Here is a 13674-nt window from a genome sequence, read left to right as displayed (position 1 = left end):
ACACTTTTTGGGTTTGCCCCCCATTGGCAGGAACTGGAGATACAGCTATAGGCAATAAACATGTTCATCTTCCTCACTTACTACAGTAGTAAGGCTGTGACAAAACTGTATTTCTAAAACATGTTTACAAGACAAATCATGTATATTATATCATTCTGAATGACTTATACAGTTACTCCTGAATCATTTAGAAGGATTTTACATGGTATTCCCTTTGTTATTTCATGCATTTTGAAATCCCGATAAATACTACAAGTCCCACAAAGCGATTGTGTGGCCTCCGATTGGAGGCGATTGTAGCCAATCAAAACGCCCAGCAGTCCTGATGCGATAAGAGCATCTTCCATCATGGCGGTGGTAGTCAAGGGATTCCCATTCAACCTGCCGTTTGCATCCATATTGTTGATTCTGCTGCTATGTCTTCAGTCTGGAGGAGGTCAGAAGAAGAAAGAGGTACTGATGCATTAATGAAGCTGCCTTTCACAGCACCCAGTGTTGTTGATTTCTGGCAAAAATCTTATAATGTTCGCGTCCAACTCGAGCATCTGTATTACTAGCTGGCGCAGTTAAATGATGTTGACATATAAATGACCCAAAGACGGCTATTTTTTTTAAAGGTGCGCTGTAAGAACAAGACGCTGTTCTAATATAAATATGTTATTTGCATCAATGTTCTCGCAGAATGCCCCTTGTGTTTTATCCTCGCGAGTGTTCGTTCCATTGTGATTGTGTTGTGAACGCAGTCAAGTGCGCGTGTCCGTGACGCTGTACGCGTGCCCCTATAATGATAAACTGTTCTCTGGAAGTAAATAATAATAATTGAACGTTAAACAAAAGTAGCTGTTATAACGTTTGATATTAGAAAAGGTCGCCCTGTTTATTTCTGGATTCATCTAAATAAATTGCGTTACCTCGTTTATTAATTAGTATAATTATAGGCTAATTTTTTTAATTAAGTCATGTGAATGCTTGACTGTACACTAAGGGTCTTTTATAACATTTCATCGTTCATTTAGAGACTTAATTTACTTACATTTTAAGTTATATTTCTGAACATGTTTTTGAAGAATCAGGTTGATACTTGAATCATGCGTGTTAATAATAATTGCAAATAATATAGATGAATTAAAAGAGCATTACTTTTTACTTTTATTAAGTTATGGTAATAATTCTGAATTGCCTTCATAATTTACTGCATGTTTCTGAATGTCAGGTGAACTGCTAGAAAAAGAGAGACTATCTAAAGACTGTCTAGACTCTGTCTCTTCCTTTCTTACTTGATGGTCTCTCTCTCTCTCTCTCTCTCTCTCTCTCTCTCTTTTCTCTCTTGAGAAAATATGATGTGTATTTGACCTTTTCCTCTCCCCTGCAGCAGAGGAGCAGGGAAATGATCATATTGAGCACAAATCAGGCAAAGTGGTGAAGCAGCAACTTTCTGCTACCCCCTCCTGCATTTTTAAACTGATTTCTTCATATTTCCTATTCCTCTTTTGTCTTTTCCTCCCTCTTTCTCCTGCCCCGGTGCTCTGCGGGTGCTGAGAAGGGCAGTATTTTGACTCCCTGTCGTTAGGGCTTAATATATCTGTTAAGGTTTACTCTGCCCTCTACAAGCGAGGGAGGAATATTGGAGAGTGGGTAAGGGGTGTAGGATTTTATTTTTTTTCCCCAAGCCCAGCTACTCGTTCATCATCTCAGCCAAATTTTGTGTGTCTCGTATCTTGGCTTGACTAATGTGAAAATGTAGGAAAGGAAGGAGTAAGCAGTTTTGAGCTGCTTGAGTTGCAGAGTCTTTGTTTGCCTTTGTTTCCCCTTTGAGTTGGCCTGAGGTGGACTCTTCTTTATAGGGTTTAAGGAAGACTTGCCAATTTATTTCTTCTCATTTTGTCTTTTACTTGTTTACACTCGGAGTCAGGTATGAGGGTTCTCTTAAGGAACTGTTTTCTGATTTTATTACTGGCCTTTTGAGGACTTGGGTGCAAAATTCCTTTCTAGTTTTATTTCCAGGTTTGATAGGTATATATTATATCAACATAATGACATTTTAAGATATTATGGGATATACCATGACCAAATAACCTGCCATGGCGAGATAGCATTTGTGTGAGAATGTACTGTGTTAATTTGATTTCATGAATTTATGTAGGTATTAATTGCTCATTTCTCAGGTTTGTATTTTTCACCCTGTCGTCTAGTATGGGATCCCCCATCCTAAAATTTAAAAGACAGATATACAGTATATTTCCATGTATAAAGGCCCAATTAATGCTTTGAAAAATTTAGGTTGTAAATATTTTTTTTTGAATATGTTACATTGTGGTGGGGGTTTTCTTTATCTAAAATGTTTAATAGCATACTGGGCCCCATACAAGTCCCCCCCAATATTTGAAATTCTTGCACTGATCTGCTGCACTCCATTGCGCAGCACTCTATTTTTAAGATGACAAAAAGGTTTAAAAGTTACATTTTCAGCCTGGTCTGCCTCAGCAGTCTAACAGCGCTAGTCAACGTCAAAATGACTGAGATAGCCAATCAAATTAGGCGGGGTTTACTGTTCACAGAAGCAGAGTGTGAATTCCAGCGTGAAGCATCAGTTTAACGCTGAAAGAAAGCGAGGTAAGAAGATGCAAGTTGCAAATCATTTAATATTAGTCAACCGTTTTATGATAGAAGTGTTAAATAACAGAGAGCTATATCCAGTGATTTAGTGACTTTCTTCCTCAAATATGGCCATTTTAAGAGAGAGAGAGAGATGAAAGATGGAAGTTGCGTGTATGAATGACCTGCGTTTGTGCGTCTCTATCTACAGTTTTGTTACTTCAAAACAGCAATTTTACCGCCTTGCTGAGAGACATTATATAGCAATTCAGTTTAATGAAAGTATGTATGTATATAATTGGTACCCCCCAATATTCAAGACATGGTTACAGCCTTGGTTCAACGTATTATTTATTTAAATCAAACTTCATATACTTTAATCAATTCATTATTATTTTTGTGTGCTTATTAGTTATTTGTTTATATACTTATACATATTTTATCAATTTATTTGAATCAAATTTATTTAAATTAAATGTCATTTATCACTTTTTGTTTTAGTTATTTGTTATTAATTAAATGTTATTTAATTTTTTTAATCAAATACATTAGTTTTCGATATACACTGCTTTTCTCTAAATGTTCCATGTATCCCCATCCACTCCCTTGTGGACCCTGGCAGTATAAAAACCCTTGGTCTTGATATCATCTTCAATTAACCATTATTCCAATGTAATATTTTGTTCATCCTAATGTAGTATTTTAAATTTGAGTTGTGCAAGTTTTCTTTTGGAGAAGTGTTTTTTTTTTTTTTTTTTTTATTACAAAAAAATCAATATAACTCAAAATAGGCTTCTCGTTTGAATACATGACTGTGTCCAACACTTGTTTTGTTTGCTTGCTTTAGTAGCTGCTCTTAAATCAAAATCCCGGAGGCTATGTTGAATCTCTCCCAAAGAATGAGTCAAATGATTATTTCTGTTATTTTTGTCTGCATGTCATGCTCTGTTCGGTTTTAATGCATAAGAGGTGGTTTTGCTTATGGATGATCTATTTTAGTTTTTTCCAACTTCTATAGTTATGGGCATAGATGTGGGTATGGACAATATAGATTCATGTTACTACCGATGTTACCAAGAGACCTTTAGTTAGTAACAATGTTTCTAGCCATCACAGTTGTGAATAAATGCAATATAGGGAGTATTGGATGTTTCTGTGTTATGTTTTCAGGTTGGGCTATAATTTAGATTGAATAAATATATTACATTTATTGTAAATATATACTACCATTCAAAAGATTGCGGTCAAGGCTCCATTTATTTCATGATAAATACAGTAAAACCATAAATTTGTAAACGCATTAAATGCATTATGATTTACATTATCTGTTTTAATACATGTGTTCATTCCTGTGATGGCAAAGCTGAATTCTCCATTTCAGTGTTCACTGTCAAATTATTATTCATAAATCATTCTAATATGTTGAAGAAACGTTTCTTATTATCACCAATGAACAATTAATGTTGAAAACATTCTAAATATGTTTTTGTAGTACCTGTATTGTTTTGTGCTCAGAATTATTTGATGTATAGAAAGTTTAAAAAATATACTTGAAATGTCTTTCATCACTTTTGATTAATTTAGTGTGTCTTTGCTAAATAAAAGTATTAATTTATTTTAAAAAAAGACTAAACACATTTTTGAACAGTAATGTATGTTTTATTTATACACTGGCTAGTATATATATATATGCATAAAAAATCTTATTAATAGTAATTTAATAATTCGTTTTTTATTAAGTTAATTATAAGAAATTCATAAATAAGATTAAGAAAGATTAGTGAGTTATTGTCAGTAATTACTGTGTAGGATTTAGATGCAAAACTGTTTCTAGTTGCTTACTGGCTTGTGTATTATTATGATAACAGTAGCAGTTATTTTTATGGTGAGTACATTTGCTATAATAGAAATTTGTTTGCTGCAAGGAAATTGGGCAATGTTATGATTTACATTTAAACAGATGATTAACTATGTTTAATACATATGAAATCTATAAACAAAGTACATAGTGTGAAAAAAATAAAAAATAAAAAAGCTCTGATAAGCAGTGGTATCGGCTAGTTTGGATTTGGTCACTGATGTATTGTACAGCTCTAGTTCTGCTACTGTTTCATTGTAGGACTCGCAGGGTCCTGCTGTCTCTATGCCTCATGTCTCTGGTAGAGTAGAACATTTCTTGTAATATCTGCTGCAGGAAAAGTGTCCGGGCCCATGATAGCTCCATCCTGACTGTAGCAGCTGGAGCTGAATAGCAGTGTGATCCCTTCAGCTCTCAAACTGCGGCTCGACTCATTACTGCTCCGACTGGCACTGGGGCAAAAAGCTTGAAAGAGTTTATGTTCTGAAACAACTGAAATGTTTGAAGTCTTGAAGCCTCCCTCTCGTTGGGCTGAACAGTGCGAGGAGGGCCACCCTGCTGAGTGTTTGATGAAGGCAGTTTAATTCTAAAAGCTCAGAGGCATAATGATGCATACGTGTAGTCATCCATAGATAGGAAAAGCGCGTCATGCTGCTCTGCCTCTCTCATTCTTTCCCCATATTCTCTGTTTCTCTCTCTTCTCGTTCTCGCTAACGTTTTATTCCCTCACCCCATCGTGATGGACTGCTCTCGCGCAGCATTGATCTCTCGGATTGGGAACACGATTTCAGTGTGCCAACCTGCATATATACATTTCCATAATGAGTCTCAAGACTCAGCAAGATTCTAATTCTAAATACATCACGGCTCACTGCAAATTAATCTCCTTGAGATGATGATGTCTCCAGAGCATCAGGAGGTAGTTTTACATTTTTATTTTTTTATTTTTCATTTGTGACCACTGTTATTGGTAGGAACACTAGAGGAAAAGGAGAGGAAATGATTGGCAGAATTGGAATGGAAGAAAAGATTAAGTCAGACTCGCATTGCCAGCATAAGCACTAAGGTCATATGATACAAAAAAAAAAGAAAGAAAAAAAAACACTTACAGGATCATGGAACCAGCCATAAAAATGTAATTTACAGTATAATGCAGAATGTCACAGAATTTGCCAAATTTTGGATTAATGAATCAAGTGTTCATTTGATTTACCACAATTTTTACAGTCATAAATCCAAAAAATAGCCCACTGAATTATATGTCCTGTTATTATAAAAATTGTAGCAAATTATTAAATTGCTAAAGTTTTATGAATTTTGAGTTTTATTGCCACAGCTATATCACCCTGCAGCCCAAGATCGGTTGCCCATGGAAGCTAAGCAGGGCTGAGCCTGGTCAGTACCTGGATGGGAGACCTCCTGGGAAAACTAGGTTGCTGTTGGAAGAGGTGTTAGTGAGGCCAGCAGGGGGCGCTCACCCTGTGGTCTGTGTGGATCCTAACACCCCAGTATAATGATGGGGACACTATACTGACAAATGAGCACCGTCTTTCGGATGAGACGTTAAACCGAGGTCCTGACTCTCTGTGGTCATTAAAAATCCCATGACAGTCATCGTAAAGAGTAGGGGTGTAACCCCGGTGTCCTGGCCAAATTCCCGCCACTGGCCCTTGTCAATCATGGCCTCCTAATAATCCCCATCCACTTGATTGGCTCTATGACTCTCTCTCCTCTCCACCTGTAGCTGGTGTGTGGTGAGCGCACTGGTGCCGTTGTCCTGTGGCTGCCGTCGCATCATCCAAGTGGATGCTGCACACTGGTGGTGGTTGAGGAGAGACTCCCACATGATTGTAAAGCGCTTTGGGTGTATAGCAATACACAATAAAAGCGCTATATAAATGCTTCCTTCATTCATTCATTCATTCATTATGAATCCAATTACATATACATGTTTGTTTGTTTTTTGTTGGTTTTTTTAAACATAATTGTAATTATACGATGGCGTTTTAGCGTCAGTTAAAAAAAAAAAAAAATACAAAATTATGAGATTAAAGTCGTAATATTGTGAGAATAAAGTCAAAAAGTTTAGAGAATAAAGAATATAGTTATGATATTTTGAGATACAAATGGCCCAGATTGGGAGCACTGGGAGATATTCCAAATCTCAGTTTTCAAAATCTGTCAGTTTTATAGCGAAATACAAACAATATGTAGGCTATATTGCAATAATGTGTTTGTCAAGCGGCATGTGAGTCAATCATCTTTCCGATTATAACAAACGACGAGACATTATTTACATTTTTTCATGCCTTATGATACTTTATATCTTGCTATAAACTTGAAATAAAGAGCAAAAACACATTTATAATTTGTATTCCGTTATAAAACTGACATAATTTGAAAGTTGAGCTGTGTGTAAAAGCAACAAAGCACAAAACTGTTGCGATAACTGATTGACTGGCGCGCTACAAATAATGAATGGAAGACGTTAAATATTATGTCCTCATTTACAGTATACCATGAACAAAACAGTTTGTGAATAGTCACTTAACGTTTACAGCAGAAAAGACAACAATATAACGTGTGTTAACAAATTTGAGTCCACTTCAACCTCTAGAACGTTTTATTGCTGATTAATTAAACAGGCTATGTGAGGAATGAAATTTTGGGGCGCCACAGACGTTTTTGCGGAGTAGGTGGTGGAATTTTCACAATAATTTAATGAATTGATTCCCATAAATACAGCGATCTGTCACGCCACATTAAAGAGCTTGAAAAGACACATAATTTGTGTTTTGCTATAAAACTGATTTTGAAAGCTGAGACTTTGTTTTATACTGAAAGCACAAAGCTTGGGTGGCTGGCGCACTACAAATAACGAATGCAATGGAAGACATTAAATATTATTTCCAAGCATACTGTCCCCGCCAGTATGACACATGGTATGATTTATACTAATAATCCCACATATATTTGTAGTGTATTTAAAAAAGGGTTAAATAAGAGAACTACAGCGCCCCCCAAAGGAATGTCGACTGAGTGTGTGAGCTTATGTTAAAGGGGTCATATAATGCCATTTTTGTACAAGCTAATATGATTCTTTAGGGTCTAAATTGAAAGTTTGAAAAAAACACTGGATGGATTTTTATCATTTTATGATGGTTGTGTACAGGCACTGCTAACACACATTTCAGTACAATCAACTTGTAAAAGTGCATGTACCATTATATGACCCCTTTAAGATAAACAGTTGTTCCTGTTCAGTCTGTTAATAAATATCATATTCTTGATATTAAGCTGTTTCTGCGAGTCCTTAAAATTGACATCCCAGTAAGATGATGCGGTCGCTCGGACGCAACAATATTCCAATCAATTCCGGTGGCCTGGCAACTTCCCCCAGTGCTCTCAATGCGGGCCATTTGCATGCGCAATATTATAACTTTAATTTCTACGATTAAAATTCTCGAAACATTTCGACTTTATTCTCGTAATCTTAGATTTTAAAAAAAAATTTACGTGGCACTAAAACGCCGTCGTATAATTGTAATGTAATTTTTGTCAAACTGATTTTTGTCAAAATTATTCTTGGAATGGAATTTAGGAGAAAAATAAAACTTGATTTCATTGGGCCCTACTCAATTTTTCAAAAACTGGGTAACACGAACCCTGCTTTTATTTATTTATTTTATTTTTTTAATAGTATACTTTTGTTCTTCATTAGGTTTAGCATATAAAGAAATGAATAGTAAAACATAAAAAAAATCATAGAATTAGTTGTATCTGTAACCTAATAACAGCTGATTATTCTGCATGGTTTGGGTCACCAATTTGAGGTCACATGACCACCAAAAACCGCTTTGCTTTATCTGTAATCCCTGTGTTATTGGACACTTTTACTCACAGAATATATTAATCATGGCTGACTGCTAATAATGCATTTCTACAATAGCATCTATCCAAAAAAATATTGTTTTGCATGATGTGACATCCACACCAGTGGCAGTGTAAATCCAACATGACTGCCATTGTTTTTTAGTGTAACAGAAAAAAAATAGTGCAGAAATTACAGTTAGTTTGAAAAATAGCAGGCGAGTAATTTTCCAGGCTTTTTGTAAAATATGCAAATATGTTTGTTCTGCAGACAAAATATGTATTTTGTGCAGACTTTCTATAATAGCTCTACTTAACAGAAATAGAAGACTGGGTAAAAGCACAAAAGAGCATGATCCCGTTGCACGTGTGCACAGCTGTCGCTCGCATGCCTGACTAGAGCGACAGCGAGCCGTGTTTAAAGCCCAGTGTAGTGGATTTGCAAAATGATTTGTATTGTGCTTGAGAAGCATTACCAAAATGATTCTCCATGCCATCCAGACAGACGCAGTGCCCCAGCCGCTGGGAGGCTGTCATATATCAACATTAGACCCAGAGCTATTCCACATGCATCGCTTATAAAAAATCATTCTGAATATTGAGCAACTCATGGTTAGCCTAGCCCTGAAAACCCCACACTCTCTTCTCCAACAGGGCATGCTTGTGTGGTCCGTTCTTTCACTTTGCATTTTAAAATGCAAAATAAGGCTTTAAAGATAAATAAACAAAAAAGAGCCATGAATATTTAGCAGGCCCCGGGCACCCTCTGGTCTCCACTCATGTCAGATCTAGGTCTGCAGGTGTAATTCCATTTCCCTTGTACATTTATTTAATATTCAAGAGATTTGTAGGCCATTTGTAACAAGTGCATTGATATTCTTACTTTCTAGCCATGGGAAATAGAAAAAAAAAAAGTGTTAGCGGACAATCGGTGTGTTTTCAGTGCACTGCAATGTTTCAATTATAGAAGTATAAAGTATATTGGAAACACTGTTATAATATTTTGTTAAATTTAAAAGTGGGCAGCTGTTGCCTGAACTTTACCTTAAAAATACAATGTTTCAGACATTATGGGATGCCGTTTAGGCCACTAGGGCTGCACAATATTAAAATCAATATTACAGTATGGTTTAGGATGATTGTCAAATCGTGCAGGCTCCAATTTAAGTAAATATATTCTTTCAGAGTGAAGCGCATCATTTACACATGTCTAGTTCACGAGTCTGAGAACGGTTTGGTTTATTTACAGTGAATCAAGCCGTTCTGAGACACTGTGAGCTGCATGTATGCGAGTGAACATACAGTACCTTCATTCTGAAACCAGGAAGCACTTATATTGATTTGCTAGCAACCCATTAAAATAAAAAGCTTGATGGTATACTGTTTAAAGTAAATTAAGATGCAAATATTAGTAATATTGTAATTTTACAGTTACTTAATATTAATTGTATTACTGTTTTTGGTAAATAAATAAATATAATATAATATAATATAATATAATAAAAATAAATTATGCATAATTACATGCAAGTAACACTAAGCCAAACCCGAATCTTAACCCTAACAATAGAAGTACATATAGTTAATTAATATTACTTGGTACTTAAATGTATAATTACACTGTAACAAGGACACTTTAAAATTAGAGATGTTCCAATACCCTTTTTCCCTTCCCGATACCGATTCCGATACCTAGGCTCAGAACTTTAGCAATTATTATTCAAACTTGGTAACCATGTATGAATGCATATTAGTCATTTTAACTGAACTTAGGACTGGTGGTGGTGCTTTTTTGGTCATTCAGTGTTTCTGTAAAAATGGGGAAAAAACTATCAATAATACTGATAAGATAATAATAATAATCATACTATGAATTCTACTAAGAACAATATAAACACACTAAGAATTAACGAGCTGCTGGATTCATGAATATTAATCACGTTGTCTGCATTGGCTCGAACTGATTAGCTGAAATCAAATCAGGGACGATAATAGGTGAGCGCCAGCCAATGAGATTGTCGTTTGCTCATTAGCTCCGCCTACTACCGGAGAACCCGGCAGTTAAGCTGAAGAATTCCAAAGGAACTCCGTTATTTTGACAGAAAAATACAACAAAGAATATAGTTTACATAACATTCGGAATTGACACGCTACATGTAAAAGGCTTTCTCTCTCTCTGCGTGTGAGGAAAAAAAGCAAAGCGACGGCGAGTCGTGCCCTTCACACTAGAGCTTACGGAACGTCAAATACAGGTGCGCTGCGCATTCATTCAGATGAGCTGAAAAATAGATTGCTTGACGGAGAGTGAAACTCTGAAGCGCTCAATCAGAGTGTTCGGCAAGTGACAATATATCTGTGCTAAACTTATACATAGCCTCCAACTCACACACTGGAGAGTAAAATCTGAGCATTTATTAGCCAGTGGCTAATATTAGACATCATTTAGTCGCCCAGGGTGAAGATTTAGTCGCATATGCAAGTGATTTACTGGCAATGTGCTAGCAAGTTTGTACTTCTTCTTCGCTGCTCTAAATAGTGGTTGCTTGTGGCAACACAGCACAGGTTCCTGTGTTTGCATTCTGAGCAGCGAAGAAGAATTGATTTCCTATTTGCAGCGTTAAGTAAAGCTAGCGCGCATAACTATAGGTCTTGTTTAAGAAAATGGTATCGGATCGGTACATGGGTTCAAGTACTCGCCGATACCGATGCTAGAATCTTTTGTGGTATCGGTGGAATTTGTGATACTAGTAGGCCTATCGGAATCGGAACAGCCCTACTTAAAATAAACTAACCCTGTTGTTTTTTTTTGTTTGTTTGTTTTTTTAAGTGCAATGGAATTATTACAACATGTTTATTATATATAATATATTCAGTAATAATCACAAAAAATCATAATTATTATTATTATTATTATTTTATACTCATTATAAATTGGCCAACAACAATGTGAATATGGCCAATGACAATTTATTTTATTTATTATTATTATTATTATTATTTTACTAATTAGAAGAAAAAAAAACCCCGTTATAATCTATTTCTAATCATCCTATAATAATTGATTCTTTCCGAGTAAAAGCTATTTACGTCATCTGGTAAAAAATTCTGTATTTTTTCATATTGCGATTTATATAATCGCTATGCCATTTTTATTTTTTATTGTCCAATATCGTGCAGCCATACTGTGTACATTACTGATTATTTATTATTTATACTGTGTACATTATTACATTTAATTATCATTAAAGTCCCAAGAAACATATATAGTTAAAGGAGTAGTTCTCCCAAAATTACAAATTCTATCATCATTCACTCAGCCTGATGTTGTTCCAAACCTACGTTACTTTATTTCTTTTGTGGAACACAAATGAGATTTAATTAAAAACTTAAATTTGGGCCCGTTCGTCACACAGTGACTATTGTATGGCTTCAGAAAACTTGAAATATAGTGTACAGGTTGTAAGCGCAACTTTTTGTTGTTGTTGTAATGCATGGAAAAGAGCAATCAATACATTATTCAAAAATGTTTGTTGTTTCATGGAAGAAAGAAAGCTGTGTATGGTGTGAGTAAATTGTCATTTTTAGTATTGAGTAAACTAGTCATTTAACTAAATGATTATTTTATAAAAAATATAAAATTAAATATAAATTGCATATTTACAATATAGAATCCAATACATTTTACCATGTATGATAAGGTAACTAGAAGTTTCCAAATTAACTGGCTTTTTTACATTGCATTCTACCAAAATAGTTTCTGATCAAAATATGTGACACAAGTTCATTTTATTTATGAATCTGAATGTGATTCACTATTAGCATCCCTGCGGAATGAATGATAATAGCCTGTGTGGCAGAGCTGTCCATTTGATGGATGCTTTGTGTTCCTGAGATGTCGCCCTGCCCACTTTCTGACATTTTGGTCAGAAATTGGGCATAATCAGAGGGCAGTTATTTTTGAAGCCAGGGGAAGTGTAGAGTACGTGAGATTGACCACTAGTAGGGAGTCAGACGTGCTCTATTTAACATCAGTCCTGAAACATCTTTGAATAGAATAATTTGTGTCAGCCTGTTTTTACAAATCTGCAAGCTTTTTTCTGTGCAACACAAAAGCACACATTTTGAAAAATCGTCTTTAAAAGCTCTCCAAAACACTCGTGCTATAACCATTTTGATGGTTTCACTCTTTACTATCCTTTTTTGCCAGTTTTACTTTATTTTCCCAAGGCTTTTTGTTAGGACGTAAACTCCACACCAGTTTATTTCCCACAGGTATGACTTTCCCCATGTGTTTTTTCATCCTAAGCTCTCGGGGTTACGCGAGAGCTCTGTTAACCTGTGTGTCACGCTGTGTGCTCTGACCCAATGTCTCTCGTTCAAACTCCCGGTGTTCACTGAGCCCAAAAGAGGCCGACAGCTCTAGACCACTGACTTGATGCTAAACACAAAGACATCAGTTGAAAAATCGCTACCTGCAAAGTACGTCACGTTGTCTTTCATTGAAATATGGTGTAAGGTAACAACTTCCAATCCATTTTCCCTTCCTCTTTCATTCCTCCCAGTCCTGTGTACCCTCCATCTGTCCACCTCGTAGCTTGTGACATCTTCGATTGTCCTTTATCAGTGCTGTCATAGCAGTCGTCATCACAGCGTGGCAGTGGATGATCCGGCGGAGATGCTTTAGGCAGGAGGCCGGTGTGGACGAGTCAGCCTGTCGAACCGGATAACGCATTCGGCCTTATCAGCGCTGTGCCAGCTGTCCACGGCAAAGCCTTAAACATGCATTAAAGAGTGTATCAGAGAGAGTCATTCATTAGGGAGAGTAGCGACGGGGGAGGAAGGAAAACAAGAATCTCTTCAACGCATCTCTCCACCTGTCTTTCTCTTCTTCGTTCTTGTCACTGTTTTGCCCTTCATCTCCCTCCTTTTTTTTGTTTGGCAGTTTAAGATTGTTGTTTTTAATTGTTGCGTTTTATCAGTATTCTCAGTGTGTTTTAGTGAAGGTGCCAAAAGGTGATTTTGCCATGATGTGACGTGTGTGTGGTTGCAAATGTTACACAGAGCAAAGAGGAAGAGCGAAATTGCTGTCAACTGCTTGGAAATAAAAAAAAAAAAAAGTTTGGCTACCAAACTTTAACAGTTCACAAACTAAGATTCAATCTTTTTTCAGTGGTGGAGCTGAATGTTGAATGTGAGTTTGCAGTCTGAACTGAACATGCTGAAGATGAATAGACAGTGTATTACAAAATAATGAAAAGGAGACCTGCTTATGAAAAACAAACGTATAACTTGACAAGTGAAGTCTGATTCATGAACAAATGGCTCATATAAATTGATTCTTTTTAGTGAAT

The 13674-nt window shown here is 36.0% G+C and overlaps 1 protein-coding gene across 2 annotated transcripts in view; it reads left to right on the top strand.

Annotated features, from left to right (window-relative positions):
• The first annotated feature begins 294 nt into the window (after positions 1 to 294).
• tusc3 (tumor suppressor candidate 3) overlaps positions 295 to 13674 on the top strand; it is an 82472-nt gene continuing 69092 nt past the window's right edge. The window contains exon 1 of one of the 2 annotated variants that reach the window (XM_058785785.1): positions 295 to 453. In XM_058785785.1, coding sequence (XP_058641768.1) covers positions 349 to 453 — 105 coding nt within the window. In that variant the 5' untranslated portion in view covers positions 295 to 348. Of the gene's footprint in view, positions 454 to 10438; positions 10576 to 13674 lie in introns of those variants that run through there. The other variant, XM_058785790.1, reaches the window with a different exon arrangement.

Source organism: Onychostoma macrolepis, chromosome 01 (assembly GCF_012432095.1).
Source record: "Onychostoma macrolepis isolate SWU-2019 chromosome 01, ASM1243209v1, whole genome shotgun sequence".
Lineage (NCBI taxonomy): Eukaryota > Metazoa > Chordata > Actinopteri > Cypriniformes > Cyprinidae > Onychostoma > Onychostoma macrolepis.
Note: the sequence above shows the minus strand (reverse complement) of the source record. Positions and strands in the feature narration are given on the sequence as shown.